The sequence below is a fragment of the Strigops habroptila genome, chromosome 1 (genome assembly GCF_004027225.2).
Source record: "Strigops habroptila isolate Jane chromosome 1, bStrHab1.2.pri, whole genome shotgun sequence".
Taxonomy (NCBI): Eukaryota; Metazoa; Chordata; class Aves; order Psittaciformes; family Psittacidae; genus Strigops; species Strigops habroptila.
The window spans coordinates 27,019,638-27,045,418 of NC_044277.2; the positions used below are offsets into that span (position 1 = coordinate 27,019,638).

Consider the following 25,781-nt stretch of genomic DNA (forward strand, 5'->3'; position numbering starts at 1 on the left):
GGCCCGTCAGACAGCGCGCAGCCGCTGCGGAGCGCCCGGACCACCCCTCACCTGCCGGGGCCGCCGACAGCAGCACCAGACCCGCGGACCCCTGGAGGCGCGGCGGCCACGCCCACGCCAACCGGGCGCGCCGCGGACGAGGGGCGCATGCGCGGGCCCCCCTCGTCCGGCCGGGCGGGGCGCGGCGCCGGGGTCGCGCGATGGCTGGCGGGCGGAACGCGCGGCCGCTGACCCTGTTTCCCTCTCGGCCGGGCAGCGCCGGCTGACGGACCGGCTCCTGCGCCGCGAGTGTGGCGATGGCCGGGGTCATGGCGGCGCTGGTGCTGGCGCGGCCCTTCCGCCGCGGGCCCTCCTGCCTGGGGAGGCTGTTCCGGCGCGGGGCGGGAGGCGCGACGTGCGGCCCGCGGGGCCGGGGGGCGCGCCGCGGCGCCGGGGACAGTGAGGTAGCCGCGTTGTTGCTCAGGGCGGGGGGGCGGCCGGTTCCAGGGTCTTCTTCATAGGCTTGTGTCTCCGCTCGCCTGCCCGCGGCCGCGCAGCCGGGTGTCGGTGGCGGCTGTGGAGACCGGCGGGGCGCGGTGAGGCGCTGGTGGGTTTTGCAAAACTGGGATCCCTGCGCTCGTCCGAAAAACACAAGTGTGATTCTTTCGCTTCTTACCTTGTGTTTGCTGCATATACTTGGTCATGGAATCAGCGAGGTTGGAAAAGACCTTTAAGATCATCAAGTTCAACCTTCACCTCAGGACTGCCAAGTCCATCACTAAACCATGTCACTGAGGGTCTCAGCTACATGGCTTTTGAACATATTTATGGTTTATTTTCAGTCTCTTCCTATTTTAAAGTGTAATTACGAGCCTCTGTTGAAAAAACCTAGAAAATACCCTCATAATAATGTGTTTTTTCTTACGATGTTTTTTTTAATTTTTAAAAGGCTTTTCTCTATTCAAAATCTGAAATAAAATGGTACTAGAGAGCATACAAACTTCTTTAAGTCGGGCTGACAGTGTTTATTAATGTATATCTTGTGATCCCATGCAGGTGCTTCAAAAAAGCCTTCGGAGGGGGGTTGTGCTTTCAACAGGGGCCTTTCTGGTTTATGGAGCTCACAAGCTGATTTCTGGCTTTGCTGAGGTTCATGCAAGCTTCAAAGGTAATATTTTTAAATTTTAAAGTACGTAGGTTATTCTAATGCAAACTTTTTTTTTTTTTTTAGTGCCAGAATTATAGAGGAAAAGGGTTGAAATGCTTTTGATTTTGTCCATTAGGACTGCATGCAGTGTATTTCCATCATAGGATACTTTTGAATTGGTTCAGGGTAGCATTGTAGCAGTTTAACAAGCAATTCTTTCACGTGTCACTGAAAGCAGATCTAGTAGCTAATCCTGTCTAGCATATAGCACATGCACAAGGTGTATATACCTAACTTGTAGCCCAAGCTTTAAATAACATTGGGAAAGATGTAACTCAGTTAGGATTGTGGACCTTAATTTCTGGAAGTCCTAGTTAGCTCAGATTTTCCATATGAGCACAGTGCAATTCCCATTTAATCTAGTCAAGCCACAGTGAGATTGCATTTCAGACAAAATTGAGAAATGTCTTGTATTTTTGTCGCACTGAAAAAGGGGAAGAAAAGCCTTTCTTTACCTACCACAAAAGGTAGAACAAGTGATAAAATGTCCTTTTCAAGATCTGAATAAAGACAGTCTCACTATTGAAAGAAAAATAACATCTTAAAAGGGAATATCGTTGCAGACTTAGAAGGTGTTTACCACATGGTAAATTAAGGGGGTTTGAGAGTAAGCCTAATGGAATGGGGAATGAGCCTGTTTAATGTGTAGGTCAGAAAGCAGTCACTTCAGCTAACCTGTTTATTTTTCTTTCTGTGTCTTAAAGAGAGGAACATCTTAGATGTTTGTGCTTACACAAAAGTTCAGACATTTGACTTTTGAATGGATAAGGAACTGTTTCATTTGCTGTAACAGGTAGAGGTTCAGTGAATAGATTTAAGATAGCTACTTGGTACACAAATAAGAAAATTTCCCATGAGGAACATAAAGAACACTACTTAGTTGCCTCTGGCCTTTTTAGTGCTCTTACTTGAATCAGCAACGTTGCCAAAAAAAAAAAATCAGTGTTAGTGGGCTTTCTATGCAAGACAAGTAGTAGATATTGTGAAAGTAAGAGTGAAAAAAGAAATACCTGAAAAACATTCTTAAAGAAATAGAACTCTAATAATTTACATAAAACCTCTGGTGGGAAAGGTGTCAGAAGTTTGAGTTCTGAGCATTTAGTCATTAAGTAAGTTAGTAGTATTCAGGGACACTCAGCTGGCAAACATAACAGTTTGCTGAATGTAATACTGAAGGTGTACCATGAAGCTCATTTTGGACACTAAAATCCAAAGTCTGTGCAGACTGTTACCTTATCTTATCTTTGAAATGGTTGATGGAAAGCATTTAGGGGTGGCAGGGTTAAAAATTATCCAGAACGCTCTCCTGATCATCAGTGATTTATGTTGTCAAATCTTTTTAAGCTGAAGAGAAGGCATTTATGTTTAGTGGCCTCAAGTGTTTGGTTTTTTTTCCTTCTGTAAGTAAAACTGCTACTGTGAAACATGACTACCATATTCAGTAGATAACCTGATGAAAGCAAGCTTATAAACACATTTTCAGGGCGGGGGGAGGGCAGAAAGAGGTTATGTTTTGACTTAGAAGTTTGATCACAGACCCAAGAGTAATACCAAAGAGATGATAAGCATAGCTGAAGTGCTGTAAGAAATTAGATAAGGCTTTTGACTTCAAAGGTAGTTTTTTCATGGTTTAATGTTGGTGGCAAAAGAGTAAACTCAGAGTATGATCATCTCCTGAACAGTTAAATACTTCAGTAGAATTATCTACCTGCTTCCTTTTGGATATTTTTCCTCCTAATTCCATCTGTTCTCATTGTAGAATCCTATATTGTGTGGTGTTTGATATTTCCATTTCTGGAATGCTATTTTATGTACTATATACTTATGATATTTATTTATATATTACTATCTTCAGGCAGTTGTGGAAATTGTACTCCCCCATCTCTGTTCTTTTGAAGTATTTTCTAGAAAAAGATTTAAAGTATCCTAGGAACAACGGGTATTTGGTTCATAAATTAACACTCTAGAAAGCTGATTCTGATTTTCAGAATTATTTTTGCTTTTAGTTTGTTGAACATGTAGAGGTTTCAGTAGGTGAACTGTATTTTTTTGAGTTGTGTTTGTGAAAATCTTGAGGACTTAAGTCAGAAAACCTTTGAGCGATGTTTCAGTTTGGCTCATTGAGCAAGATAATGGGACCCACTCAAGCTGCAGTCATGTTCTAGCAAAACCATGGAATGATACTGAGAATGAAAAAAACAATCCAAAGTTCTGTTGCTGAAAGCTGTTTTTTTAGTTTCATGAGAGAGGCAGGTATTCAGCACTGTTTCTTTTCCTAGTTTCTCACTGAAAATGTAGTTTATTCAATCCTCCTGTGCATGTAGAATCATAGAATAGTTAGGGATGGAAAGGGCCTTAAGATCATCTAGTTCCAACCCCCCTGCCATGGGCAGGGACACCTCGCAGTAAACCATGTCGCCCAAGGCTCTGTCCAGCCTGGCCTTGAACACTGCCAGGGATGGAGCATCCACAACCTCCCTGGGCAACCCATTCCAGTGCTTCACCACCCTCACTGTAAAGAACTTCTTCCTTATATCTAATCTAAACTTCCCCTGTTTAAGCTTGAAGCCATTACCCCTTGTCCTACCACTACAGTCCCTAAGGAAGAGTCCCTCCCCAGCATCCTTATAGACCCCCTTCAGATACTGGAAGGCTGCTATGAGGTCTCCACGCAGCCTTCTCTTGTCCAAGCTGAACAGCCCCAACTTTCTCAGCCTGTCTTCATACGGGAGGTGCTCCAGCCCCCTGATCATCCTCGTGGCCCTCCTCTGGACTTGCTCCAACAGCTCCATGTCCTTTTTATGTTGAGGACACCAGAACTGTACGCAGTACTCCAAGTGAGGTCTCACGAGAGCAGAGTAGAGGGGCAGGATCACCTCCTTTGACCTGCTGGTCACGCTTCTTTTGATGCAGCCCAGGATGCGGTTGGCTTTCTGGGCTGCAAATGCACACTGCCGGCTCATGTTAAGCTTCTCATCAGCCAACACCTCCAAGTCCTTCTCTGCAGGGCTGCTCTGAATCTCTTCTCTGCCCAACCTGTAGCAGTGCCTGGGATTGCCCTGACCCAGGTGTAGGACCTTACACTTGGCTTGGTTAAACTTCATAAGGTTGGCATTGGCCCACCTCACAAGCGTGTCAAGGTTCCTCTGGATGGCATCCCTTCCCTCCAGCGTATCAACTGAACCACACAGCTTGGTGTCGTCGGCAAACTTGCTGAGGACGCACTCAATCCCACTGTCCATGTCGCCGACAAAGATGTTGAACAGGACCGGTCCCAACACCGATCCGTGAGGGACACCACTCATTACTGTTTTCCAACTGGACATCGAGCCGTTTACCACAACTCTTTGCGTGCGGCCATCGAGCCAGTTCTTTATCCACTGAGTGGTCCATATAAGCTGTTTGGAATGATGGCCTAAAAAGGAACTACGTCCTTTTGTTTGTTCCTTATGTTTTAGCTAGGTTGTCTTGCTCTGAAATGTTTTGTTTATGCTATAATATCCTAATCACATGTAATTTGTTTTTCTGTTTCCACAATTTCAATTCCTTCTTAAGTGGAAGAAGTTGTAGAGCAAGCAGACTACCTGTATGGGAGCGGAGAAACGGAAAAGCTGTATCGGTTGCTGGTTCAGCATAAAAATAGGTACTTGATTGCATTGAGACATTAGTGTGACTTCTTTTCTGTGTTCTTCTGTGTCAATTTTTTCAACTTATGTTCTCATTGTGGTATGCTGGAAAACCTTGCTTGCACCCTTATGTAAATAGGATAAAAGGACTCTTGATGTTTTTCCTCCTAATGGAAAAATGAATGAAGAGAGGACTAGTAGCTGTAGAAGGTGAGAGTCAACATTCAAGTTTTCAGTCCTGTGAAGGAGGGTTTTCTGCTTGTTTGATTTGTTACTCTAAGAATCCTGTAAATTATAGTGGGAAAAAAACCCTCACAATGTGCCTACACCTTACTAAATGATCGAAGTACCTAGAATTCACTATTGAAAATTTTGAGTCACTGTTTCTTTTTCATTGCTGACCAGCTGTTCCTTCTGTTTTCATTTGTCTCATGTTGGATTTGAGTCTGCACAAAAAAAGCTTCTTCCTCATGTAGTTATGTCTTAGCTGCACAAAACATTATTCATAAGCAAACTGGGACAAGCTGTTTAAGGAGAAGGCAGAAAATGCAAGGCCCATTCCTTTGGAGGACACAAGGCATTTCTAGAGGAAATCAACTGTTCAGTTTTCAGTTCTTTCCCACCACGCCTTCATGCCAGGGGTGCACGTATAAAGCCTGGGAAGTTAAATGAAGGTCCTAGCCTGTAAGGGTCACCATGTCATAAGCAAGGTGTAAGCTTGCTGCTAAGTCTGTAACAATAGTAATTATTCTCTGAGGAGTAATGATTCCATTAGCAGTACTTAGCATTTTTGTGACTTGGGTGAAAAATGAATCAGCTGTTTCTGTTACTGTGTTGTTAAATAGTGCAGGCAGGACTGTTGCACTCTGAGCAGTGACCCAGTCTTACTCCATAGAAGAAGACTGGCTTTTATTGATGCTCTTGAGTTTAACAGTAACTCATGTATGCTTTTCAATATTTTTGGTTTGAGTTTTATCACCAGATAAGAAGCTTTGAAAGTGCAATCAGTGTTTCAAAACAGTATGTTAACAAGATAATAAAACTTAAAATCCCTTTTCTTTGGCTATAACATACCATAACCATTTTATATAGTTATATAAATATATATAAATGTACAGCTTTATGTGGTAGTGGCATGGTTAATTATGTTTTTTCACTGTTGTTCTAGGAAGAATTTGATTATGTAAGTACAATTATAGGGGAAAAGATTCATAACGTTTTTAACATTCCTAGTAAACATTAATATCAAATCAGTGGGATGCTGGAAAAAATACTGTCTAGCTAAGAACCAGGTAGTCCTTGTTTTCCTTCTGGTGTTTTCAGTGGTACTGTTCGGGTTTTTTTAAGTCCGAATCTCTTTTGAGAAGACAAAGCTCTTTCCTACAGAGATGTTTGCTTCACAGACCAGAATGGTAGAACAAAGGTATCATCAGAGAGTCTATAATGGAGGGCTTCCATTGTTGTTGTTACCTTGGGGTTGTACATAGCACATAATGATAGATAATACACTGTTGTCTTATCACCCACTTAAGAGTACATATTGAAAGGCTGGTTGAAGACCTTTGCTTGCTTATTTTCCTTGCTTGCTTATGATTGCTGTAATACGTTAGTGTTTCTGTTCATAACTAGTGATGACGCAGAGTTGTTATGGCGGCTGGCGCGGGCATCACGAGACCTAGCTCAGCTTAGCAGTACGTCTGCAGAGGAGAAAAAACAACTGGCATATGGAGCCCTTGAGTATGCAAAAAAAGCACTTGAAAAAAATGAATCAAATTCTGCAGCGCACAAGGTGAGCCAAGCAAAATAACTCAAGTCTTGTTCTTTGATTTCTGCCAGTGGAAGCTGGAACAAATGTTGTGCTGTTACAGCAAACTTCAGCATAATTTAACTTCTCAGTTGAGAATGAATGAGTGAGACTTCTAATTCTCCCTAACTGTTTTGGAAGATCAGAGTTCAGACTTTTGCAGCTAAATCGCCTCTGTACAGGAACCGGAAACTGGTTAAATATGTGCAGGACCATGAAAGAGGTGACTGATGAGGTTGATTACAGCTGATGTAATTAGCTCATCCTTCTCTTATGTAGCCTCAGTAATGTTGCACATGCCCCACGTTTCGCATGCTGTTTCTGAGCACAACAGTAGCTCTACGGAGTTTCACTGGAAATCGCTTGTTGTCGTCAGTGGTGGTGGCAGCTGTTCCATTTTGTTGTCGTTTTTTAATTTACTATTAATAGCCATAGTGCTGTATTAAATGTTTTATTTTTGTTCTTTGAATTACAGTGGTATGGAATCTGCCTCAGTGATGTTGGAGATTTTGAAGGAATTAAGACTAAAATTGGAAATGCCTTTGTTATCAAAGAGCACTTCCAGGTAACGTAAACAGTGTTCTGCATATGACAGCATTCCTGTGTCCAGTATGTCGACTGCGTGACAGTTGTGAACTATTTTTTGGCAAAAATTTGCAAATGTACTGTTCAAATCTCTTGGTGACACTTTGGTTTTGTAACAGTCCTGAATGCCCCACCAACCTCTGAAGAGGACAAATTATCTCCTGCAGTAAACTAAGCCCATGGAGAAGGGAGTCTTAAAATAGCTGACGTGCTTTTAGCACCTCATAGGGCTAGATAAAATGTAACTGTGCTATTGAGAAATGGATGTGTGGCTGTCTTTTTAACTGTGGATTGTGTAGCAGTAAAGGACAAGTCCTGGAGAAGATAAATAACAACAGATATCACCAGAAATAATATCAAAATCTGAACATGCCAGTCTCATGTAAAGTGAGACTTCTTAATGACCTACGGCTACTAAACAGAAGTGCTTAGAAATCTGTCAGTGTCTGCAGTTTCTTGGAGATGAGCCCATTTAGTTGTGCACTGAATAAATACCGTATCGCCTTGAAATTCTACACACTGTTAATCTGGTTTAATTAACAGCCTACTTCTTAAATGTATTTTAATCCAAACGTGGCAAAACAACTTTTTACATCTTGTGTATTTTTCCCCCTCACTAGAAAGCCATCGAACTGAATCCAAAAGATGCTACAACAATTCATCTTATAGGCATTTGGTAAGGCATATTTTCAAACAACAGTTAGCATGTGGCAAAGCAAAATGCCACAATATAGTATGTCTTAGATGAATTACAGAAATGGTTGGAATAATTCAGTGGCTTGTAATTAGTTGATGCACACATGAAAACCTATAACCTTGAATGGGTATAGGACGTTAAGCCTTGAAAAGGTCTGGCTGTTAATGCATATGCTGTTCAAAAAGATGAAAAATAATTGCTCATTCCATTTATTTGTTTTACTGTATGGAACTATTAAGAACACATTTTGCAGATGTAAGTATGTTTCCATAGCAGACATCAGAGATTGTGAGTACTACTCATTGTGTTCAACTCAACACTGAATTTACGTTGAATTTCGGTGCTGGCTGCAACTTAATACAATCTGTGTATAGTGAAAAGCTAAAAGAAGCAAGATGTGTTCCTAAAAGACTTCTGTTATTTTTTTGTCATACTGTATTTGATACTGTATTTTTAAAGTTATCTTTAAGTAAAGGCAGCTTATAAATGTATATACATTAACAAAAATCTCTGAAATTGAATTTACTGCTCAGTGAAATTGTTACCAAGAATTACTGTTACATAGCAGGTGAGGGTACTAGAAATACAACTTTCCATACAAACCAGGGCATTCTGTGGAAGCCATGTGGTTGAAAGCAGTACCTTTGTGTGTTAGTGAGAGACTCCAGGCAGCATTTCTGATTATTTTCGTGAAAGGCACCAAAGCTGCTAAATTGTTTTTAGAGGAAATCTTTACTGTAACATTGAGAGATTGAAAACAAATAAAGCCAATGTATTTGTAACTTAAAAAATATACTAAAACCCAGTATTTTTGAATATCAGAGTGAACTACAGTTTACTACTCCAGTGGTTTTTAGTAATTTGCAAACACACTTCATTTTTGCAGCATCCACCACTCATTCCCACATGACTTAACGATTGCAGTAGTCCAAATTCCTAAACAGAAGCATATGCTACCAATTGAATGAGCCTCAAGCTCAGTTCTGAGACACTGTTCCTAGGGAAAATTAGAAAAGATGATCAGAAATCATGTAAGTGATAATTCTGCCACTAAAATATTCCTGTATTGTATACTCGTGGAATCCCAGCGCATCTTCATTTGAAACTGGGATTTGGTATCAGCCAGTTCTTGAGTATTTTTTGCCTTCTCTTTGTAGTCTATCCTGCACTGAAGCTTTTTTATTGGCATTTCTGGTAAGGCACATCTCATGGCAGAATTTCAACTCCAAATGTGTATTTATTCCATGCCTTGCCGCCTTCTCCTCCAAACACTTCCGTAATTGCATTTATTAATTTTTCACCTCGTCTAGAGCGCTCTATTTTACACAGTGAATACTATTTTTATACTCAGTGTGGGAGGGTAATAAAGTGAATAGCATTGTCTAACGTTTACACTTGGAATGTTCTATGTATTTGAAGTACTTCACAAATGTGTAATCCTTTCAGCACCTCTGAGATAGGCGACTGATTACCTTTGTTATTCAGTAGATAGTACAATAGCATAGAAGGGCCTAGCCTAGAACACAGTAGTTTGATTCTTGGATTTATTTTCATTCTTGTAGATCAGAGTCTTTCAGGGACATACTGCAGATCTGCTTCATATTAATAATTGAGAAAAACAAGGTAGTGTTGAGGTAAGGCAATGGCATTACTCAGTTGCACCCTCTTTTTGAAAATTTATTAGAATAGTATCAAATACACATAAATGGTTAAAATCATTCAAGCTCAAAAGCTGTCTCATGGTTAATAACTCTCCAGTTTTGTCTAATGTAATAGCAGTTTCCAGTAAAAGACACACCACCACTTCTTTAGCAGAGCTACGCAGCAACTTCAAACATCTTGCTGGTTTGTTGTGCAGTTGTAAGAACTTGCTTAGAACTTGCAGTGTGTCTGGAGTTGTTGTGATTCATGGAAACAACAATTATGACATCCAAGGTATGAGAATTTTACTCAAACAACAAAAAAAATGTGAAGGATATATACAAATGTTTCCTTTTGCTCCAGGTGTTACACCTTTGCTGAAATGCCATGGTACCAAAGAAAAATAGCTGCAACGCTATTTGCCTCACCACCAACTTCCACATTTCAAGAGGTACAATAAGAAAATGTTTCACATATTCCCCCCTCAAAGCTGCTGATACACTTTTACTAATTTTCCTGACAAAGCTGACCTCTGCTTATGGAATAAGCATGGACTTGTGATTTTACAGCTGCAATTAATAAAATGGGAATATTAGAGGAGAGTGAGGGATATCTTAAAACGTAGCAACATAACAATCCTTTCTGGTTTGGTTTTTTTTTTCAGCTGTAGCACACACAGAATAGTGGAAATTATTTATGTAGTTTGTGCAGCAGAAAATAACAAGCTATGTGTAACTTATTTTGTATTTACCATTGTGATGTATTGCAGGTAACTGTCCGTACTAGTTCTGGTGCTGATGATTTCTTTGGTGGTTATACCATGTACTTATTTGATAGGACTATGAGGATTTTTCTCTTTATGTTACATGTAAAAAGCAAAAGTTTGCTTTGTTACTTACCACAAACAAATAATTTCTCATCCCCTGGCTACACATGGTGTGGGGTTTTTTCAGTTGAAAGTATTTTTGTCTTTGCTATGCAAATTGCTGTTGTCATACACCCTAGAAAATACTGTCCAGATGTGTATCTTCTAGGGTGTCTAACACAGTGTACTTGTACTAGAAACCTAAAAATTGAACTGGTAATAGGAAAGTTTGCTGCAGCTGTTAGTCTTTGCTTAGATCAACCAATAACTGGCCCACTGTGGTTTGCTCTGTTAAGGTGGGGAGGCAGGAGTCACTAGAAAGTAATTGTGGAAGGTTCTTACTGTTACACAGAAAGCAATTTAAGCTCAGATTGAAAAAGAAATAAAACTTTTTAATGGAATGTCAAGCTTGTAAATTTTGCTGACAGTCACTCTCAGAAGAATACAAACTGTCAGCCAGGATTTCCAGTAGTGCAGAATCATGCCAGTCCCAGCTTCGAGTTCTGTAGTGCTTAAATTGGCTGAAGCAGCAAAGTTGTAGTTGAGAACTGTTGAGCCGTGCTGGTAAAGACTTCTGCAGTTTCACTGAAGTCTGTTTTATAGATACATCCACACTGAAGTTCTCTGTCAGTGTTTTCCCTCTGGGTGGTAACATCAGGAAGAGGTAGGAACGGACTGAGATTTCTGATGTGCTGGATGGGAAACTAACTGAAAAATGAGTGTAGATTTAATAAAGATTTATCCTCATCTAAGAGGGTACTAACTGGTGCTCTGTAGGAATCAGTTCTCCCTGAAGTATTTTCAACATTTATGACCTGACTCATTCATCTGTTAAATTTATACATGATAACTGGCTGTAGGAAACTGCAGTTATGCTACATGGTAGAAATAAAATTCAAATTTATTTTGACAAGTTGAAGACTGGAAAAGCACAATCCAATTTGCTAGGTACAAATAGAGGTACTGCATTTACGGAGAAAGTGATGGGAACAGTTGGACAAGTACTAGTTCTGTTGAGAAGATGTCAAATGTGATTGTACATTGAATGAGAACCATCAGTAGTTTACTGAATTAATAAAAGTAAGATCATGGACAGGAAGTCCTTCAGCTACGTTCAGCGTGTGCATAAGGCTTTAGTTTGATACTGTGTTCAATTTGTTCTCCATTTTAAAGATGACACCCTATCTTTTTCAGGCTCTTCGTTACTTCCACATGGCAGAGGAAGGTAATGCTTCCAGCTTTTCTGGAAAGGATAGTATCTTTTATGAATGACTTGCAGTAACCCTCTAGCTTTTGGTATTACCTTAATAGAGTGTGATCTGCTGATAAACATACCAGCCTGTTGTGCTAGTCAACACACTAGACTGTCACATTGGAATGTTTCATCAGAGATGCTCAAAAGCATGCTATGTGCTTACTGTTGTCTCTTAAGAGTGTAACGTGAGGGATTTTTTCAGAATAAGTATTAAAGTGACATTAGTATCTTCATTAGTAATAAAGTACTCTTCCCCAAGGCATTCAACTAGAAAGCACAGGGAAGAAGCAAGGAAAAAAGGGAATTTTATGTCACTTTTTCTGAATTTTCTTAAAGTTCAAAAGTCTTCTGCATTCCAAGTAGAACAGCAGAGAAAGCACACTTGTTATTACTTCACAAGCTATTTGGATCAGAGTGCCAAACTAATTGGCAGTAAAACTGTCCCCATGTAAAAGAAAATACAGACCTGTTATTTCTCAAAGAGTGAAGCCATAAGCAAAACTGACTAGCTGAAAGGTAAAGGAAGACAAGGGAAGACTGTATTCTATGAAAGATTTGTATATACTTAGTGTGAGTTAAAAGGAAAAGTTCATTGTGTATCTATCATCTTCCCTGGGGTATCAACTGATGCAGCTGTGAACTGGAAGAGTGGACTTGATCTCAAAATTTGCCTCCGGAACAACTCCATATGTTTTGAATCCTCACCTCAGATCCAGCAGCAGAGAAGCTCTGTGCGATAAGTATGCACAGTAGTCAAGATTAGTCTTTAATAATGACTGATAGCCAAATCATGCTTTATAAAAGCAACTTCTTAAATTGCTCCTTAAGAGAAAGTTAAATGTGGGTACAGGTTATTTAAGCTTGCTTTCTGTGCAGCAGAAGCTAAGCTAACACTGGTATGTGTATGTTCTGAAGCTGGGAAATGTGCCCCAATTTCCTGGCCTGTACTTGCTAAGCTGGTTGCATTGCCTGCTGCACCTACCAGCCCAGAAAAGCACAGAATCTGCAAAGCAGAGCTGCTACACATTAAGCTCATTACTTTGCTCCTTGTGAGGAATCTAGTTTCATTTAGCATATTAACTAACAAGCTGCTAGTTCATGTAACTAACTTGTGTATATGAGATCAAAACCTCAGAAGTTTTACAGTGGCTTCCTTCAGATCCAAAGCCAAAATACTGTTCATCTTTTCCAAAGTAAGTATCAATGACTTTGATAGCATGCTGCTCATTCTCATGTAAAGCTTTTCTCCTGACTCTATGCAGCTGACCCAAATTTCTACAGCAAAAATTTGCTCTTTTTGGGGAAGACATACCTGAAGTTAAACAATAAAAAGATGGCTCTTCTGTGGCTAAGCAAAGCAAAGGAGTATCCTGCACACACAGAAGAGGACAAACAGGTAGGAAGTGATGAACTGCAGTAGTAGAGTCATATATTGTAACCAGCCCCTGTGACATCATGGCAGTGGAATGGTTTATAAAGGTCGCTCAGAGTAGATTGTAGTTCAGCGCCTATAATCCAGGGTCATATCTAGACACCAAAAAATTCTAGTCTGTTGGTAACAGCCTCTGACCACAATGGTTGGGAATACTCTGTTTTTAATAAAGAACAGTTAAGTCTTTCTTCTTCATGATGTTTTTGTTGTGTTAACATTAACCCATCCTTAACTGTGGTGTTGAACTTAAGGCAGGCACGCGAGCTAACCTATGTCTAGGTGAGCACATTCACTTTTCATATGTCTAGAACTGGAAAGGTAGAAATCACTGAAGAGCTATAAACCACATGAACAGAAGGAAGAAAAAAGCATGGATGCATCAAAAACCTGCTAGATCCATAAAACTTAACATTGCAGGCCCAAAGGGAGAGATTCATGCTCTCTGAATTGAGACAAATGGAAGTATTGTATCTTTGACAGCAAATCTCCATGCTAGGGGACATGAGGCTCAGTTACCCTTTGAACCGCTCCTGGTTCAGCTGGGTAGACATCTGCTTCCTACCTGAATACATACAAAGTGCTTCCAGGATGGGTAACCAATTAGATAGACTTAATACCGCATTCGGTATAAACCACAGCAATTGCCATTACCTTTCATACACAATCCTGTTACCATCAGGACTAACAAAGACTGATTTACAGTTGATTTTTCTTACAGTTGATTGACCTCTAATTTATTTAGCATTAAGCTGAAGTGTGAGATGCTTTAACTGTTACAGAAAACATCTAAAATGTGTTGTGACATTCTGAATGTCTTGACTGTAAGAAATACTTTGTATTTTTTGTACTTCAGAAAAAACACAACTGAGGTTTCCCTCCGTAGAATCTCTAGTAGGGCTCAAACTGTTTCTCCCAAAAGTGAGCTCCTTCAGTAACATCTTTTAGTAGAAATATGAGTAAAGGTTCCAGTCCTGCACTGCTTTGCAAAATGTATAGGAATTTAATAGCCTAAAGAAGCGATGGCCTCAGAAATGCATGAAATTAGTCAATTCTACTGCAGGTTACTAGTAGCTGGAGGCAGATGTGAAACCGGCTGTCACAAAAGCTTGCCTTTAGAAACCATGCAGGAGTAGTCAGTAAGGATTTTTGTGCAGTAGCCAAGTTGTGAAGCTGCTGTTACCTGCTGCAGCTCTGCTTGGTCCCCAGTACAGACATCTATGTTCTCTCCCAAAAGGGTGCAGAGCTGCTGAACTGAGAGAGGTGGTGCAGAATTCACTGGGAACTAGACTTGGTAGTCCAATCAGAAGGAAACTGGCCTGTGCCAAGAAATAGGAATTTTTGTCTCTGCATTTGGCAGACATAGGCATAAGTAGGTTACATCTGAGTATCTGCAGTGTCTGGCTTATGCTGTGTGCGCTGCTTCAGGACCAGAAGTTTGTTGGGATTTTCTTCTGTTTTTAACATAGATGCACATTTTTCCCATAATCCCTAGGCAAAGGGATCCTCAGAAACAGTCTTCTCACACTTCTTCAGCTGGTGTCCAGTTTTTAAAATGCCAGGTTGGTTGGTTACGGTCCAATACAGGACAACTTACTACATAATACCGTTGGACAACAGCCAATCAAGAGCTAATCATCTGTATTCAACACAAATAAACTTACTACATATAATAAGTGAAGTACACTGAAGGCACTGGCTTAAGTGGGTTTATGTTTCATGTTGAGCATCTTGAGCTACAGAAGAAAAACTGCAGGAGGGTTGTGGATTTACAGGGCTGTGGTGAACCATCTGTGTGCTTGCACAGCAATTTCTGCAAGAAGTCCATAACTACGTGGCACTGGTTTGTTACAAGTATATTTATTTCTTTCAGGTACAGAAAGAAGCTTTGGAGTTGCTTAATTCTATGTAACAAGAAACAAGACGATGGGAATTCAGTGCCTCAGGTTTGAGCAGCACAGGAAAAACACCCCAACTACTACTGTGATTTATTGAAGCTGTTAATGAAAGTATAGCCTAAACCTGCTGTCTCCAGCTTGTTTCAGTTAAACTGTCAACTAGATCTGTTTCACGTTATCCTGTCTGTTGATTTTCATGGGAATGAAGGGCATCATTGACACATGGGGTATATATTCGAGAGGAGGGGCTGGGACGGTAGAAGGGAACTACAATTTGGAGACACACAGATGACAACTTGTAGAGATGAAGTAAAACTTTCTTGTTCTTGCTGCTTTTTTAGCAGGACTTTCACCAGGAAAAATAAATGAACCTAACTTAGATTTCCAGCACAGAAAATATTTAGCGTCTTTCCAAACAATATATTCTCATTACCAAAGAGAAAAAGAGGACCAACTAATGACAACATGGCAGGCAATCAACTATACATGGTACTGCCAGTAGAAAGTCTAACAATCTAGAACAAACTGACTATAAATACTTAGTGTTTGCTTTAATAGAAAAGGATACTGCAGTCTGTAGGAGGAAGATGAAGGGCAAGCTCATGCCAAGTCAGCAGTGAAAACATGCCTTTTCTGCTGCAGAAAGCAGTACCTGCACGCAGAGGAAGGCTAATCCAGTTACTGAGTTAAGATTGTTGAGTGTTGAGAGAAGAGCAGCTGAGTTGCTTGCAGGAAGAAAGGAGCAAGCAGAACCCATGAACTGCACAGTAGCTCCTTCAGGTAGTATTACTGCCCCCATTCCCTCATCTGATCCCCAGCCTTTGCTGCCTTCCCTCTCTTTGCTGTCTTCCTCCTTACCCCTGAAGCACAGCAGAATTAAGGGGAATGCAAACAGGGAAAGTTACAATGCAGTGTTACTGAAATCCCCAGAAAGTCTAAGTTAACTGTACACAGACACACACATGTATACAAATAGTTGTTGGCTTGGTTTTATTTCCTGAGAGCCCTGCTTTCAGTCAGTCCTTTGAAACCAAGTCATAGATCATAGGGCCATGTACAGAGGGCCACTGGGTTTGTTTCTCCTTCCTTCCTTTCTAACCCTTATCCACAGAAACAAACTACTGCAGTTACGAGACAGCTAAAATACCAAAACAATAAAGCAACTACATTCTCGTGATGTGCTGTCTTTTTTATTATTTTGCTCACTTACTCACAGATTCACAAAATTCAGCAGTTGGTAGTGGGTCACCAAGTCAGTCATTAGTGCAAATTCATAAAGTTCAGCTCTGTGACATTCACCCCTCTGAATGGTCTTTCAGGCAAGCCACGTGCCCTTCTGTTACCCGACCTTTGACGTTTGGTGGTTGGTTTTTCTTTAAAGCTTCCTCCATTCTAACCAGCATAAGTCATAATTTAAATGGATTTGCACTTCAAATTAATTTGATGCTATATTTATGAAAATGGTTTTGCAGGAGACATTTGGTGTAGTATGAAAAACCCTCAAAGTGGTAGAATTTTTTAAACTCTTCCAGAAAGTTCACGTAAGAGAGCAGTCTATTGGGCCCATCGCAGTACCAGTGTTACCACAGCTATGTGCAGGTTAACATCTCCGCAGCGAGCTGGGCATATCAAATACAAAGCCTCAAGAGAATCCAGTGTGTAGAAAAATAAAAGTTTTGGCAGAATTCAGTTGTTGTATTGGAAAGATACATGAGTTTTTCTGCATGTACACTTTTAACAGTGCAATATGATATGTTACAGAAGTGGTTGTAATCATATTTAAAAAATCATTTTCATGTGTGTACAAAATTTTTTATAAGTTAAATGTAATGGAATTTACAGTTAATATTTAAAGCATAATACAAATGGTAATTTTAAACATGGTTTTACTTTATAAGGAAGCACGCTTTGCTAAAAGTAGCATTTAATATCATTCACATGAATAAGGTGTTAAATTCAGGGGGGTTTTAAACACATATTTGCAGTTCAGCCCTCAATGCCAATAAACCTAATTTTAAAATGCCTTTATACTATTGTGCACTTAGGACAAACTTGACCTACACAAAAGAATGACAGGTTTTAGACATACTTAATTCAGGTACATCTGAATTTCTGTAAGAACTTAAGAGGAATAAGAGTATTTAATACTTAAGGATATTTTTATCTGTGCAGAGCTTATGTAACTTTCAGTTTATTTGGGTTTACTAGATCCAATAACTGAAACAGGATGAACACAGAAAGCAGCAAAGTTCACATTATCTTTCGTATACCCTTACAGCTCAGTGTACATTAACATACTCTATACAGAGTTGTACAAAGGACATCAGGGATTGAAAAGCAAAACAAAAAACCAAACCAAAGAAACCTGTAAGACACCAGACCAAGGAGAGAATGTGTAATATTTTCTCTTTTATTATTAGTTTTTCTTTGAAGATTACCTAACATCCTCGTGGTAATAACCCAAGGTAATATGTAAACAAATTTCAATGCTGCTCAAATGAATTAAAATATTCTGTTCAGCTCCTACAATAAGTCAGAACAGTGGCACCAATTCCTTTCAACATTAAATCACATTCATCTTATTGTACATGACTTTTGTGCAAGTAGTAAAGGCTTTACTCATGACCTTGGCTACATCAGTAGAGAGGGATATATCAGCTATTTACGTATTTTAAAAAATTAAACTGACAGAACAACATATTCTGTCGTCTCAAATACCAGCAGCATCTTTCTACATATTTAGGATACGTTTGGCCTAAGCCTTTAACACCTTTTAGAACAGCCATGCAATAAAACAAACTTGGAGATGTTTCTTAAGAGAGAACACAGAGCAGTTTAAACATTTTTCTGAATAATAAAGCCAAGATAAAGCAAATCCAGGCCCTTTTAAATGGCTGCAACTTTTCATACAGTTAAAGCTCTATAAAACTAGAGCCTATTCGTATATATATTTATACTTCTTATATATATTTTAAATAAGTCTCTTGTCTGCTTTCAAAATTTATGAGGGGTTTTTCTGGTCTTTTGGAAGGGCAATAAATAAAAGTAGAAAAGGCTGAACTGTTTTGCATATCTTTGTGGAAGAACGGAGAACAATTATACTTTTAGAGTTCCAGAAAGATCACTGTACAGAACAAAAAGCTTATATACAATTAAATGTGCAATTTTAGTTGGCTGGGCCTTTTGTTATGCAAGATCTCCCTTTTTGACTAGAAGCCACTTCTTACTCTTGACCAAATCCCTCTGTTTCTTCAATGGCAAAGAGCAGCTTCTCTTTTAGTTGTTCATAGCTTTTATATGGTGGCAAATCCAAACGATTAAAACTGAGCAGAAAAAACCAAAATGTTAAGTTTAGCTGAATGCCAGCTAGAACACTACAGAGCTTGACTGCTACAGTAGAAGTTAAAAATGTTCTCATCTAACATTAGAAGTGAATAGCAATCAGTGCAATCTCACTGCCTTGACATTTCTATGAGCAATAAAAACAGAGTACTTTAAGAAACAAAAGACTCTTATCACATCAGATAAAACCCAGAGCCTTTGAAGATTAAAGACAGCCCAAGATACAGAGAACTATAATACTCACAAAAGGAAATGTTCACCATTCTAGTGTGATCCATCTCCAAATTCCAGCAAGAGCATGAAAAAGCTGAATTATTCTTCCTACACATGCCTAGATATACGGTGGGGTTTTCTTCCCCCTCTAACTTTGCCCTAAAAGGGCTCTACCAAAATTCTGTTTCATTCTGTGTGTTCCTCAAAATTACGTTCTATGAAGAGAGATGTTTAACTCTTGCAAACATCATTTGAAACAACAGCACTGGCGGAGAACATGGTGAAAATGGGATTCCCTGAAGTAGTTTTTTAAACTACTAGGAACTTAGATAATTCCTAATTAAAATTATTAATTCTATTAATTAATCACCAATCTGATTAATATTAATAATTCTCTTGTCATTAGCGTGATTAATATTATTGTCACAATGTTGCCCTAGGAAGGTGTGTCCACTTTGCACACAGTATACAGGGGAAACTGATCTGGGTGCCTGTTGCACCAGTTTGGCACAGGAATGACAAGCCAGTAATAGCCTGGAGCCTGGCAGCAAAAACAACCTGCTGTCTCGGCTAAGCATCCCTGTTCTGAACGTCTGCTGTCATTTCTTTCATGCTACTTTTTCTCATGACTATACATTTATCTTTTACAATTTTACTGTATAATAAGTGTATGTAAGAGCTGTATATACCTAATACCAACATGACTTTTGCCAGTTATTTAATATTGTCTAAAATAAAGAATTATGGAAATACCTCTCAGTTCTATGCAAGCAGAATGATATCATACTTTTGATAGATCTGATACTGACAAACTGTGTACAGTACAGTAGCAAAATTTAAGAATAAGGCAACTACGAAAGCTTTCAATACTGGAATGTCAGAGCAATCAAAGCAAAGAAGCTGAAGATGGAGATAGAGAACTGATTCAAACAGATTTCATTTGATTTGGTCAATGCAAGACCAGAGGAGAGAAGCACTAAAGGTACAGAAAGTTTGTATGTATCAACTCACCAAGTGTGACTCCTTGGTAACCAGGTTTCCTTACCAACTTTTTCAATGCAGAATTTCTGAGGACCATTACTTCCTAGAAAAGAAGGTTTTCAAAAGTGTAATCACGGAATGGTTTGGGTTGGAAAGGACCTTAAGATCATCTAGTTCCAACCCCGTGCCATGGCCAGGGATGCCTCACACATCATATATTTGTGACATAAGACACAACAGAGAGAGCTCATTAGGCGCCACTCTATGTTACATGATTATGAACATTCTTCTCACAGAAATGATGTAACTTCTTAATAATTTATAAAAGTATTCATGGGATTTCCAATATAAAAAGCCCTTCTAAATCCAAGCTGATGTACACAAAGTTCCTGCTATCTGCAAACTTGCAGCATGGTTCATGTGCAAATGGAACAGGTACAGTATAAAAGTTGAGGTCACCTTTTACTTACCCATAAGTTCAGCAAATCCACCCAGTGGTAATCGGCAAGTGCCAGTGACAAACTGCAGAAGTCGCATGCGAACCTCGTTGTCTGTTTCTTTTACAAACTAGGTACAGAAATTCAAATTACTTACTAAAAATCTTTAACCTAGCTGGAGAAAAACAAAATCCCCATGAAACTGTTGAAAAAGTCTAATTCCATTTAAAAAGGTACCACCTTGAGAGCATTTTACCTTTCTTGCTTTCAGCAAAATTGGGTGGAGGGAGAAGACATTGATTTCAGATTATATGCACTGTCTACTGCTACAGTGTGAATGCTGGGAACACCAAATAAGAATAATCTTTATCTATTTTCTTCTACACTAAAATATAAGTCATGCCAATGCTTATATGAAGACTACTCCCGTTTTGATTAAACACAGCAACACACTAGCCACAGGCTCTGGGTATTCCAAGACTGAAATAGTCCCTGCCTGTGCCAGTCTCGATGAGAGAAACCGCCACCCATAACAGCTGCATGACTATGTAAAGAAATTCACTGGGAAAGTGAAAAGGAAAGAGAGGGGACGTGGAGAACATTTCAGTAAGAGAGGGAGCATTGATAGATCCAGAATTTTGACTCAGAAAAACCTGGATAACAAAATGAGTATTTTTGTTCTATAAATGTTAAAACCACATGCAAGTTACTTGAACTTCTGATTAAGATTCATTCGGTACAAAGCCTTTTAAAACCAGATCATATGATCAGATCTTACATTATTCTGACAATATAAATAAGCTAGAAAATAACTGATTTGCATCATTTTCTCATAGGAACTTTGTCTAAAATGATGATTTGCATCTCTAAAATGATGACTTACGGCAAGACAGGAAGTGAGTAGCTATGATTTCTCTTTAGGGAAATCCATAGAAACTGGGAGCCTGTATAGAATTTTTGGAGTTTTTTTCCTGAAAATAATTCTTAGCTGACTTCACTGAATTGTGAATTATAATCAGTCAGTGCTAGACTGGCACAGTTAATATGACAATATCAGAAATAGTATATGGCATTTCAGATGTACAGGTGAACAACATAGCATGTTCAGAAGGTAGATCACTGCTAAGATTACAAAAAACTTCCATCACTGTATAATCAATATGAAGGATAAGATTTAGAAAAACTATTCAGAACCCAGCCATCCAAATGTAATGCAGGTATCCATCTGCTATTTCCCACCCTAAAGATCAACATACCTGCCAGAACCATATGATCTGCTTGCTATTCCTTGTATAATGACGATAAACAGTGTTCCTCTGCCAGTCTGCTAAATCAACTTCTTGCATACCACAGAGCATAACCTAGAAAAGAGAATGATTACTTGACAATATACATGTCTACATATATTAGTTTTGTATCTTGTATGAGACTAACAAAAATGGAAATACTTGCTCCCAAAAAAATAGCTGATTAATTTTACTCCACAGTTAGATTTTCTGTTATCCTAAGTTTACAGAACTTCCCCAAAACTGTTTATGTATTTAAAGTGCTCTGAAAGCTTATGTATTTAAGCCTCTGCATACCAGAAACCTTTTCTGTCTAATAATTCAATAATAAAATGTAATACCTTTCCCATAAAAAGAAATTTTATATTAAAGAGGATATTACCTTTCCCATTAAAACCTTGCCTCATATTTCAAGCTGATGATTACATTGCTGCTACTGCTGCTGCAGTACACACTGCAAATTATAAATCTGCAAAATATTCATTATGAGAGGCAATGAAAGCTGAAAGTACTAAATGGCAAAGCCTCCTAGAAAACTGAACAACAAATTAAGATAGATCAACATCCTTTCTCAGGAAACACTCCCATTCAACTTAAGAAGCTTTCAGAACACTGCTGATTCTATAGAGGAAACCTTGGCAGGTCTCACAGAAGCCCTACAGAGCTTTTTATCCCTCCTACAAATCACAACTCCATCAGTGAACATAGGTCAGGCTGACTGTTAAGTAAACACGGTGCATGCAAGCAATTCCTGTTATCAGCCCTTGAGTTAGATATCGAGGATCTGCAAAATTCAGTTTCAAACCTTGTTGGTTCCTCCAACTTTCTGTCCTTAAGTGTAATAACTGCAGAACCTACCCTACACTATGTATGTGAAACTAAGTGATCATTGTACACCAGAATCAACTTCCGTGACATCTGCTACAAGATAATTCTACCCATCTACCACAGAGGGAGTAGTCTTCTATGACTAACAGATCCACCTGTGACCTCATAGGCTGATCTTTTGACCTTTTTGAGGGTGGTCAGGCACTGCAACAGGTTGCCCAGAGAAGTGGTGAATGGTCCATCCCTGGCGGTGTTCAAGGCCAGGTTGGACAGAGCCTTGGGTGACATGGTCTGGTATGAGGCATCCCTGCCCATGGTAGGGGGGGTTGGAACTAGATGATCTTAAGGTCCTTTCCAACCCAAACCATTCTGTGATTGTGATCTTTCCAGAGAAATTTACAAAACACATTTTAACACTGAGGATGGAACCTAAAATTACCAAATGCTGACCACCACAGAACACCAATTCAATAGATCACTGGCTTTTCACCATGATTTACCCCCACTGCTCCTATTAAATTCTCCATGTTCCAGAAGCTATCAAATGCAGCATGCCACAGATGAGAGATTCAATCTGACCCATCCAATTAATCATTCCATATGTATTGCCTTTGCAGAAGTTAAAAATGTTGAACAGAAAAACTCACCTCCAGCTCCTTTTCATCAAAATAGTGTAGCCACTGTAGAGGAACAACTTCATTAAAACCATCAAGAAAAGCTTTGGTTTGTTCTCTAACTCCCCGAGAAAATCGCCACTCAGCCATTAGCCTGGGATGGAAAAGAACAAACATAAATTAAACATCAATTAGCACTCACCACGAAGAAGCTCAAGCATGTACGATTGCATGTTTGTTCCCATAAGGAAAAGCTCTCTCCAATTCTACTTTCTTACACTGTATGATTCTATAGACTGTGAGGGACCTACCATCCTAATAGTATCACAAATCTCCAAACTCAGAAAACAGTAAAAGTAGCAAGATGTACTTAGATCACCATAACAATTAAAAAAAAAAAAAAAAAGTATTATTAAACTTCCACTAATAAAAATTCAGCAGCCTTTTCATGAAAATAATGCTTCTTGGGCATTATGGTTTTATGGCAAAATTTGCTTCATAAACACAGTGTTTCGATGGTAGAAAAGAAACATTTCCACTGAAATGTTCATGAGCAAAAGGCACCATGTAGGCAGAGAACAGGAGAATAGTAAGAAATATTGTCGCTTGCAATAAGACTATTTCCAGCCTCAACAAAGAGTAGTCATTTTCTGTTCTAAGCTTCAGATTTATGCTAAAATTTGGAGGAAGAGGTAACATTTTCGAAGTCTCACATAAAATGGTCAAGCCACTTCCGAATAAAAAAGACAATAAATATACATACTAGAGAAACTATTTCACTGAGAGACTAAAGATGCTAATTAAAGAGGAAACTATGTGCAGCACTGGACATACACTGTATCACAGAAAAGAATCTGTGTACCTCTCCTTTTGAGATCACACTGAACAGATGGATCAGAAATACAGGCTCAGAAAAAGAAAGGCAGTGATAAGATTAGGAGATAGCAGCCTAACAGAACAAAGAGAAGAAGTAGTTTAAGTCACACCACATTGTACACCATTCTGAATTTCAGTTTCCACAGTGACAGCAAAGTTCTGAAAAGTTTAGAAATCCTCTGTCAAATACATCTCTTCCCTCCACCCGGATTCGTTACCTGAAGTCAATGAAAATAGCTTTGCTCACTCAGTTTCACCTGTTCTCTCACTGTACATGTAATAACAAGACAGGTCATCTTCTCTTTCTATGGTCTCCTTTTTTGAGAGGGATGGGGGAGGATGACAAATGGGTAGGGGTAGTACAGTGGGAGAGAGGGAAGAGGGCAATGGGAGAGATTAAAATGTTCCAGTAGATCATGTGCACCAAGATACCATTTCAATAACAGTCCCAAGAATTACACAGTACTAGGAAAAGAAAAAAAAAAAATCATATACTGTGTCAAAAAAGACTAGAGCAACAGAAGAAATACGGAATACTTTTTTTCAGCATCTACACCTTCCTACCCAATATATTCTTCTTTGTTTTCCTCAGTTACCAAGATATTTGAACCTCCTGATTTCAGTTCATGTGAGGTTACTTTTCCTAAGAGCTCCATATCCACACAGAAGTACATTTCCAAGTTACACTCTTCAATGTTGTTATCCCTGAAAGAGGAAAAAATAAAAAAGGCATAATGGATTCTATATAAACAAAAAAATCCACAAAACATCACACACACAAAAGATAATCTACAAACCTTATCCAAATTAGGGAGTTGTAAAATTCAGTATCAATAGATTCTAGGTCCTTAATAGTAAGTTTTTTGCTCAGCATTCGTTTGTAGAAAGGCAGAGAAAAACCAGTGTCAATAAATTTCCCATGAAACAATGCCTGTTGAACAGAAAAAAGTCTGTTTAGCTTTTACTGAGCTGCTGAATTACTGAAGTTTTTCTGGACTCCAATTCTTTTTTTCCTTTCTCCTTCAAATAATAAGCAGCACCAAGTAGCAGTAGCAGCTTGGTATTTAAAAAGAACAAAACATTGCATTAAAAGGGAAGGAAAAAAGAATGATTAATTAACATTTATCCAAGCATATGTTATCATTACAATTTAGAAATTATCTGATTAAAAATAAACTTGTCGTAAAAGAATGAAGTCTATGAAAAGAGGAAATTACCAAGTTTCCTCTTTATTATGTGGATAGGTATATATGCCAAGTGTTTGATCATATTTGATCCTACTTGAGTACTACATACATCCTACAAAATCATCCTTTACACAATGTTACTGCAGCTTGTATAAGACTTTAAAAATGCAGTCACAGACTGCTTCAGAAAGAGCTTTGGGAATCACATTTTCTTTACAGGTAACAGAATTGAAAAACGAAATTCTACCCTCTACTGCAAAAATTAAACTGAAAAAACCCCAACCAAACAACAAAAAAAAACCCCACGTGCTCACACTTGTCTCACCAAACATGCACAAAAGGTGGAAGCTAATTTCTAGTACTGAAGCATAGCGTGCACACACACACACTGTGAACCTCTACCCTGACTCAATGTGTCTGAGCGATAACAGAGCATGGCTCTTGAAAATATTAAATATTTTTATGAATATGAAAATATTTTTTTCCTCATCCTTATCAAGTACACTTTCTTCATTCAAATACTTCTTAAAAAAATCATCCTAAACATAGGCCCCATATGGCATTCATTGCTTGCCTTCCCTTACAGCTGAAATTTTATCAGCAGAAGACCCAACATAATGGCCCATTTCCTCTAGCATGCACTGTCTTCTGCTTTAGGAAAGCTTAAACGAGTTCTCTCAGAGGCATTGAAATTTGTTTATTTTCAAACTGGTCTATACTTCTCATGGGACAGCAAGATAACCAAAATGGAAAAACTAAATGCCAAGTGCAGCATTCACCCATAGGATTTCCTGCTTTTTGCAAAAGTCAGCTCTTAAATCATCTCATTTAATGTCTATGTCACCTTACAGCAAAACATAGAAGTTGCCTTAGCCAACCAAATTTAACAGCTTTTTGTTAGAATAATGTGCATTTTCACATTTAACCCCGTTTTGGTCAAAACCATCTGTGGTTATTTCAGTACTTAAAGCCAAAACAAGTCACAACTATTTGAGAACTGTGAGAGTAACAGACATGACAACTGTACTTAA

At 38.9% G+C, this 25,781-nt stretch overlaps 3 protein-coding genes across 15 annotated transcripts in view; 1 reads left to right on the forward strand and 2 right to left on the reverse strand.

Annotated features, from left to right (window-relative positions):
- CPNE3 (copine 3) overlaps positions 1–19,606 on the reverse strand; it is a 44,671-nt gene extending 25,065 nt beyond the window's left edge. Inside the window, exon 1 of one of the 2 annotated variants that reach the window (XM_030508287.1) lies at positions 19,553–19,606. The gene's annotated coding sequence lies outside the window, so the exon portion shown is untranslated. Of the gene's footprint in view, positions 1–51; positions 397–19,552 lie in introns of those variants that run through there. The other variant, XM_030508267.1, reaches the window with a different exon arrangement.
- Positions 120–16,163, forward strand: RMDN1 (regulator of microtubule dynamics 1). 4 transcript variants are annotated; one of them, XM_030508298.1, is made up of 10 exons: positions 120–443; positions 1,036–1,147; positions 4,742–4,829; positions 6,442–6,601; positions 7,092–7,181; positions 7,822–7,877; positions 9,903–9,990; positions 11,599–11,659; positions 12,922–13,055; positions 14,962–16,163. In XM_030508298.1, the coding sequence occupies exons 1-10, from the start codon at positions 297–299 to the stop codon at positions 14,998–15,000; spliced, it is 975 nt and encodes a 324-aa protein (XP_030364158.1). In that variant the 5' UTR covers positions 120–296; the 3' UTR covers positions 15,001–16,163. The 4 variants fall into 4 exon arrangements, 3 of the variants coding, with proteins under 3 accessions (XP_030364158.1, XP_030364167.1, XP_030364176.1); XM_030508307.1 differs by having other exon boundaries at positions 11,599–11,629; XM_030508316.1 differs by lacking the exon at positions 14,962–16,163 and adding an exon at positions 12,293–12,399 and having other exon boundaries at positions 11,599–11,629; positions 12,922–12,978.
- The window catches only part of WWP1 (WW domain containing E3 ubiquitin protein ligase 1), a 55,622-nt gene continuing 46,696 nt past the window's right edge, over positions 16,856–25,781 (reverse strand). For 7 of the 9 annotated variants that reach the window (XM_030508199.1, XM_030508192.1, XM_030508209.1 and 4 more), the window contains 7 exons: positions 24,361–24,494; positions 24,128–24,268; positions 22,721–22,841; positions 21,216–21,320; positions 19,993–20,089; positions 19,553–19,625; positions 16,856–18,309 (listed from right to left, as the gene is read on the reverse strand). In XM_030508199.1, the coding sequence (XP_030364059.1) occupies positions 18,210–18,309; positions 19,553–19,625; positions 19,993–20,089; positions 21,216–21,320; positions 22,721–22,841; positions 24,128–24,268; positions 24,361–24,494 (771 nt within the window). In that variant the 3' untranslated portion in view covers positions 16,856–18,209. Of the gene's footprint in view, positions 19,457–19,503; positions 19,626–19,992; positions 20,090–21,215; positions 21,321–22,720; positions 22,842–24,127; positions 24,269–24,360; positions 24,495–25,781 lie in introns of all 9 variants that reach the window. The other 2 variants (XM_030508184.1, XM_030508219.1) reach the window with 2 other exon arrangements.